General features: G+C 53.4%; 1 protein-coding gene across 1 annotated transcript; it reads left to right on the top strand.

Moving 5' to 3' along the window:
* The first annotated feature begins 732 nt into the window (after positions 1-732).
* On the top strand, positions 733-1,722 carry GSX2 (GS homeobox 2). The gene is made up of 2 exons (XM_017805658.1): positions 733-1,189; positions 1,382-1,722. The coding sequence occupies exons 1-2, from the start codon at positions 733-735 to the stop codon at positions 1,720-1,722; spliced, it is 798 nt and encodes a 265-aa protein (XP_017661147.1).
* The last annotated feature ends 6,545 nt before the right edge of the window (positions 1,723-8,267 follow it).

Raw genomic sequence — 8,267 nt, 5'->3', positions numbered from 1 at the left:
CGCGCGCCATCCCTAACTTTATATCCGTGTTTGCATCTGTGTCCCTGGCTCCTCTGATGCGGAAAGGGCCTCCTGAAGGAGTCTTGAGTGCAGAGAGTGGACTAGACTGGAGAAAGGTGTTGGTCCCAGGCTTCCGTGGGATCCACGGCTCCTTGGGTGTTATTTGACTGGGTGTGAGTGGGAAGGCGTTGACCCGCATCTTTCAACGCATCACCTGTTCTCATCTCTTGTTCCCTCCTGGAGAAGGAAAGGAGCATTCTTCTCGGGAAAAACCCAACACCCCGGGTTTGTTGAGAGGGGGATACGCCTGCGAACGCGACGTGTAACGCGGCCGTGGGGCAGCCACCCCCTCCCCTCTTTCTCTGCTGCTATAACTTATCTGAGGCGGAGGCGAAGGAGTGAAGTCATCGGGCAACGAGCAAACACGCACACTTTGCCGCCCCTCCAACCCCGCTTTGCGCCCCCCCCCCCAGCCTCTCCTGCCGGCCTGGGAACCCGGGGAGATTTAGATCTGCGAGGCTTTCAGCCATCACGTGTTTAAATAGTTGATATAAAACCCCGGCGCAGGGGATCCAGGCGGGGGAACTTTAAGACCAGCCCTCTCCAGGGACCCTTTTGTTCAGCTCTCAAACATAAGCACCTTCTCGACTCGCCAGGACTTCAGTGGCAACTTGGCCAAGCAGGAAAATCCCGACTTTCGGAGAGCCGTCCCCGGCCTCGCAACCCTCCGCAATGTCCCGCTCCTTCTACGTCGACTCCTTAATCATCAAAGACTCCTCGAGGCCGGCTCCGTCCCTGCCTGAGCATCATCACGGCCAGGACTTCTTCATCCCTCTCAGCATGCCTTCTCCCCTCGTCATGTCGGTGTCGGGCCCGGGCTGCCCGTCCCGAAAGAGCGGCGCCTTCTGCGTGTGCCCGCTCTGTGTCACCTCGCACCTGCACTCCTCCCGTGGCGGCAGCGGCGGCGGCGGGGCCATCCCTCTGCTCAAGAGCCAGTTCCCCACCGCCGCAGGCGAGGCCCAGTGCTGCCCGCGGACCGGCCACGCTCACCACCCGCCGCAGCACCCGCCTCCCGCCGCCTCGGTACCCACCGCCGCAGCCCTGGGACACCCTACGCATCACCCACCTGCCTGCGCCGCCACCACCTACAGCGTCAGCGACCCCCGGAGGTTTCACTGCCTCGGCATGGGTAGGAGCCCTGTGGCCGCCGGGGAAGGGGGGGCAGTGGGAGAAGGGGGTCCCCCGAGGGAAAGCGGCTGCCCCGGGTCGGAAAGCTGAGGGAGAATGTCTTTTCTCCTTCTCTCTCTCTTTCTCTCTCTCCCCCTCTTCCCCTTTCCCCGTTCCCCCGTCACGCTGAAGTTCGCGCTTCTCTCCCATCCAGGAGGGTCCGAATCCAGCCAAATTCAAAACGGGAAACGTATGAGGACAGCTTTTACCAGCACCCAGCTCTTGGAGTTGGAGAGGGAATTCTCCTCCAACATGTACCTGTCCCGGCTGCGGAGGATCGAGATAGCCACGTACCTGAACCTGTCCGAGAAGCAAGTGAAAATCTGGTTCCAAAACAGGAGGGTGAAGCACAAGAAAGAAGGCAAAGGCACCCAGCGAAACTCTCACGGGGGCTGCAAGTGCAGCACCAGCCAGGGGCACTACCCCCGGTCGGAGGACGAAGAGTCTCTATCCCCCTCATCGGCTACAGAGGATAAAGAGGTCTCCCCGTTATGAGCCCGGCTCGGAGTTCCACTGCCGCCGCCGGGTCCCAGCCCGGAGCGGGGTGGCGGCACGGTGGCTCACCTGGCACCTCTGCCCAGGGACGGCAGCCCGCTAACCTGCCCTCCCTGGCCCTCGCCAGGGAGATTAACTGTCATCCCTTTGCAGTAATAGAAAGAGATATATAAATATATTTTTGGAATGTAAATGTTTTAGTCGTGAGAGTTCAACTAAAACGTTATTTATGTAACCCCGGGACAGAGCACCTGCTCTTCCTAACATGTAACATGGGACAAGACTCGCGTGGCCCAGGGTGCCTTCCTCCATCTGCCCCCAAGCAATTTAAAGGCAAAAAACAATCGCATTTGGAACCGATAAGCGAGGCATCAAAAACTGAAAAGCAAACTAAAACCTGTAGAGAACTTTTTGGGCGGACTTCTTAACAAAAATAAGAAAAGACATAAAGATCGGTCGTTTGGGTTTGGAACGACTGTTTGTCTGTGAATAGTTTTATATAAAAATTATATTTATATTTATTTAAATAAATGAGATCAGACGAGAATTTAATTTTTTCTTCTTATCCCCCCACACCCACCTCCACCTCCAAGCACCAGCCCAGTCCCAGCAGCGAAGGGGACTGGCTGGGGCAAGGTGCGTTTCTTCACAGTTCTTTGTATGGTGAAAGCATCGCTGTATATGTGTCAGACCTCCGTAAAGAGCAAAAATAAAAGCCATCGGCTACTAACAGGAATATGTTTTCTCTTCCCCTGCGACTCGGGCCGGCTGCGAGGTAGAGAAGGGGGGGGGGACTCCGCTCCAGCCGGAATGCAAATGCAGCCTTGTCCTCTGAGCCCAGCAGCTTTGTGTTCCTTCACAGCCAGAGCCAACGCATGCCCTCCTGGCGACTGACAGCTTTCTCCCGTCTGCTCGCTCGGCAACACAGCGTCGGGGACACCCGCCTACCACTGGTCCAGGACCGCCGATCCTGGCAGTGGGACTGTAGCGAGGGGCTGTAGCGAGGGGCTGCGCGCCAGGATTCCCCGCACCGCCCCGTGTCCCGCCGTGGCGATGCTGCCCGGCCCGGTTGCTCCATTCAGCACCACCCAGCTCTTCCCCCTCCGAGAAGGTTGCCTGCTTACATCGGCCCTTCTCCAGACTGAAGCTCTGCTTATGTTATTCCAGGGCGATGTTACACAGAAATAATTGATTTTTTTTTTTTTTTTTTTGTCTCAGGCACCAAGACAGTGTCCAGTGTTTTCGGTGTTGATCTCATTCAAGTGCTTGGCCAGGCTTAGGGAACAGATCTGAGGAGAAACCCACTCGTGCAGCACCTAACCACAGGCCCCATCCTGCCTCTGCCTTGGACGGCCCATTGCGAGCTCCTTGAACATGGCTGGTGCAGAGCAGGATGGAGCTGGAGCTAGTCGGTCCCAAATAAGCCTCTTTATAACTTTTTTTCTAATTCCTGCCATACTGGCAGACAGCATATGAGCAAATCAGAAGTGCCTTTTGCACGCTATGTTATTCCCCGCTCACTTCTTTTCCTTGGGTGGAAACACAATCCCTCTAATGCAATCTACACTTTTGACTTCAATCTCCAAAACAGTGGCAAAATCTTTTTGGTAAATAATTCTCTCAACAATCCCTACATTTCTCCTGTTTGATCCCTAACTTCAGAGCTTCAGCTCAGAGGTAAATCTCCAATTTGACTTGCTTGCAAGCACCCTGAATGCTGGAGAGAGATGCAGCCGCACCGCACCGACACTTGCACTGCTTGCCTGTCTTGGAGGAGAGGCCAGGTGCACGAACAGGGCTGGGGCAGGATAGAGAGGGCCTGGTATGGGCACTGCTCCACAGCCTGGACCAGCTTTGGGGCTTGGGGCAGAGGCAGTGTCCAGCACAACCACAGTGTGACAGGAAGGGAAAGAAAAAGCAGGACCGATGTTTCTAGCCTGGTCTTAAAAAAACAAGTACAAAATCTCACTGTTCCATCTCACTACCTTAGCTGAGTACAGAGGTCAGCAGCCCAGATCCCATGAACATCTGGGGATGTTGTTTACCGAAGTGGCAGTCCCCTCACTTGCCAGCCTGGGGAGACCAGAGGGCAAAAGGCTTGAAGTCCTTGTGATTTCCTCCCAGGCAAACTCATGGAGGGTCTGGCTGAATGGGTTGCATCCTCTTTCCCTAAAATCTGCTGAGGTGGTCTCTGGAAACTGTCGTTCTTCTGCTTCAGTTCACCTGTGTCTAGCTTGCTTCTATAATCACAATGGGGCTTTTCCAACCTCGAAGCTCTGGGAGCTTATTTACACAAGAAGTCTTGCCCACCCTCTCAGCAGTGTCATCCCATTATGTAAGAGGGGAGACTTAACAGGCCTGCAGCAGCCTGGGATAACAAAGCTTTGCTGGGTGAGAAAAAGCATGACAGTCTTTGAAATTAAGACTTAGAGATACTGGAAAACTCAAAGATATTTTAAAACTGTAAAGATACAATTGGCAGAGTGTATGGGTTCTCAGTGTAACTCTGTGGAAACATGCACCTCAGTGAATAAACTGGTATTTCCCTCTGTTTCTAGAAGATACACAATAAGGAGTCTCTTCACTGCAGTATTCAACAATTTCTTTAAAATAAAAAATAAAAGGAAAATGAAGATATGTCTTATAGTTATCAATGGTTTTGTATGTACCTTTCAAGGGTTGAGAGGTACTAGTGGCATATGATTATTGCACACAGGCTCTGTTGTTGAGACAGTTGCTGTAATCACCAGATTTCATTTTGTTTCAAAGTGAATGTTTCATGCTAAAAAATTTGGAAAAGTGGAATGGTGCAATGGTTTGCCCTGACACATCTCAAAAGGCTGGTACAACCAGCTCAACCTGAACTTAGCTCTAGGCAGTCCAAGTCAGTGTAACAGGAGTGGAAGTTGAGCATACCCTAACTTGCAGTATATGTATTGTAGGGTTTCCACGTGCAACATTCAACAGTTAGAAATTTAGGCAAATTTACATTAGAATGTGTTGGGGGTTCCTTTTTTTATTTTCCCTTCTCCTTTCTATCCTTTTTTTCTCCCACAAAGTGTGAAGTGCAGTTTTTCCTCACTCAGTGCCCAAGACAAGCAGTGTTCAGTTCTGTATTTAATATTCCTCTTAGAGTTAGTTATCTATGGAAATAAGGATTATGCAGTCACTGTGCTTTTCTTTCTGCAAGTTACCCTCATTCCCTCATAACTCATAAACTCTACGATCAATACAAACCAGCCACCCAACATGATAGCTCCACCAGAGTCTCCAAGATGTTGAGTTCCTATGAGTTCTGCAGAGCTGACCAGCAAGCTGCAGGGGACAGACCCGGGAGAGACCTCAGCTGCCACTATTCACTCTGGTAGGAATCAGATAACCCATAAATGGGGGACAGAGGGATGTCTTTTGCCCAACAGCCTGCTGGATGATGATGTCTGCAGGGGGAATAAGATTATCCAGGGAGGCAGACCTGCCTGAGGCAGACCCTTGAGATAGAGGGTATGTCCAGCAACAGGGCTGAGAACAGAAGCTATAGAGGAGACTTGAAGGGCCTGGGGGATATGGGACAGCACCCTGATAACAACTTTTTTCTTTTGCCACTCAGCGTGAATGTTGCACTCGTTACAAGTGCGTTGAATATGTAAAAGCTCTCATTTTCTTTGGTACTTGTCACAGCGATGTTTGAGAGCACTGGAAACATGACTGCATATGTCTTCATCGCTCCCGTGGGAGCAATAAATTCGCTTCTCTGTAGAGGCCAAGGACAAAGCCTTGGAGCGGTTCAGACTGGTGTTGCGGTACCGCCCTCACGTCATGAGACTCCATGCAACTTTCCAGCCTTTTTCCCGTTTTTGGCACGAGATATGATCCAAGCACGGCCCTGACATAATCCAGCTGCAGTTACTGCCCATTATCCACCAGATGTGTCCCACTCCGGGCAGTCAGGAGAAGAGAAGCATGTGGTGTCTGGCTGCGGCTGCCGCTGCTGGAGCCGCTCATCCTGGCATAAACTGGCGGCAGAGGAGCTGCCTGTATCCTGGATGGCTTTCAGGTGTGGGCTGGCCCCGAGCGCCTCACACGGGCTGCCGAACCCTCGGCGCAGCCGCAGCGCCGGGCCCCGCACAGGCAAAGACCCGCAAGAAGGTCGCACAACAGAAGCCAGAGCACTTGTACGAGAGGTGCGAGTTATGTTTGTGTGAGTGACCTCTCCACCGACCTTCTGTAACATGCCGGGGTAGCATTCCTCCTCAGATATTTATTTCATTCCTTTAATTCCATTTAACTCTTTCCGATTAAAAATTCGGAGAAGGAAAACATCCGTCTTGAGGAGTCTCCCTGACCTCAGTCTGCACGGCCGAGATCACCCCCACTGCACTGACCTCTCCGGTTGTGAATCTCTCGATTGAACGTGCTCCCATACCCTGATAGGACCTGTTTGCCCACGGGCAGTGCCGACCTCGGGCTGGCGGAACTTTACAGTGCTGAAGGCACCGCGCTCCCCGGTCTGCTCTTTCTAGTCCTGCCCTGGAATCTGGTGTAACGTCTCCCCGCTGTCGGAGCTCTTGCCGCAACGCCCATCGCCAGTCTCGCACCTCCGCCCCCTACACGGGGTAGTGCAAACCCTGGGTGGCAGCTCTCTGCTCCCACCCGCGGTGTGGTCGGGGCACCGTGGCAGGACACGTCCTGTGCTCCAGGGACCCTCAGACCAAAGAGCTCAGAGGTCCTGGCCGGCTGCTCATCCTCCGTGGAGTGGACAGGACGGGCTAGGCCCCATCAGTCGGAGCCCAAGCGCTCATGGAGAGCGGGGCTCACAGCGCAGGGACCCCGGGATCCAGGCACGGGGACTGCAGAAAACTCTCCTTCCTCATAATCCCCGTTTTGGAGATTGAAAGGAGAGGGGACGATCTAACTAATTCCCCTGCATTTATCTATAGCTTGTCCTAATTTCCTACTCCCTCCCCTCCCGCCGAGCGGACCCCTCTGGGATGCTTCCTCGGTGTCGGTGCCTGGCACTGCCCTTGCGGGAGGGGGGGCGGCCGAATCGGCGGCAGCGCTGTGCGGCGGCTCGGCTGCTGCCCGGGGCTCTATTTCCCTCTTGCACGGCTCAGACGACGGCTAAGCCGTAGGGGAAAGCCAAGGCCAAAAATGATCATGCCCACTGCGGAGTCTCTGTCATACACATGGGGATGAGATGCCCAGGAAGGGACAAATCCTGTTGCCACCGCTCAGAGAACCCAGAGAGAGTCCTGACACTGGCAGGGCGGGGAGCACTCCCATCCTGAATCCAGGGCCTGAAGATTACCGCACGCAGTCCTTCGGGAAAGAAACGGGGACAAACTCCCCCCACCCTCTCTATTATATTATTATTATTATTATTATTATTATTATTACTACTACTACTACTACTACTACTACTACTACTACTACTACTACTACTACTACTACTACTATTACTATTGCTGTTGTTAAAGTTTTTGGGTCTGTTTGAAAAATATGTAAAGTACGAGGGATGGAAGCGCGTCCCGCAGCCTCCGCGCACCTTTGTTGGCTGAACTGGGTATCAGTCTGAGCGAGAAACCCCGGAGGAGTTGGGAGCCTGGACCCGGGGGTCCCGGTGGGATCCCGGCGGGATCCCGGCCCTGGGAAGGCGCCCTCGCTCCACCTGGCCCCCGCTGGTGGCGGAAGGCCGTGCGCCCAGCAGCTGCCGGGGAGTCCCGCATGACAGCGGAATAACAAACAGCCCGAACCCACAGTGCCAGTCGGGAAACCACGGGCCGTGTGTCCGCGCTGCAGCGCGCTCAACCTCGCCGTGAAAGCGCCGATTTCACACAGGATCTGCTCCGCGCCCCTCTCGGCCCCCTGCGCGCCTCCCAGCCGGCCCCGCTCAGGGCGATGGGTCGGCCCCGGCCCCTCCGCGCCTCCCCCCTGCCCCGACCCCAGCCGACGTGTCCAGTGGGATTTAAGCTGTTGGAAGCGAACCCAAAAAGATCGGAAGCGTGTGCTGTGTGCTCTGGAAAAATAACTAGTTTCAGATTAATGAAGGAGTGACAATTTCAAGGCTAACGTTGGCACTGCCCAAGCCAGAGCGTGGGGAGCTCGCCAGGCTTTGCTTTATATTGTCTGCTTTTCTGAAGAGCAGACAAAGATGGATAGAGAGACATTGAAAAGCAGGAGGCGTATTTCAAACAGTTCTATAAAGAGGGTTGTCACTTAAAGACAAGAACCATAGTGCTTTGATGACTTTGTATTAGCCTCACCGTTTCAAATAAGTGACTCTCTTTGCGGAATTCACCGAGTTTTATAAGATGACACTTCAGTGAAGCCGCTTTAGACAGAAATGAGAGCTTGTAACTGCGTGGCAAAGCTTCTCTTCGGGCGGGCTTTGCACAGAAGTTTGCCGACCCTGAGCTGCTTTTTTTCTTTCCGTCCTCAAACTAAGGAACCTCGGTAAAATCAAGGTTTACAATTTACGTGGAACCGCCATGTAAAAGAGGAAAAACCCTCCGCCTCCACGTGAATGTAAAGAAAGTGAAAGGGAGACT

This window comes from Lepidothrix coronata, unplaced genomic scaffold (genome assembly GCF_001604755.1).
Source record: "Lepidothrix coronata isolate B3197 unplaced genomic scaffold, Lepidothrix_coronata-1.0 Scaffold0, whole genome shotgun sequence".
NCBI lineage: Eukaryota > Metazoa > Chordata > Aves > Passeriformes > Pipridae > Lepidothrix > Lepidothrix coronata.
The sequence above is the reverse complement of the archived record's forward strand: the minus strand, read 5'-3'. Positions and strand labels throughout refer to the sequence as shown.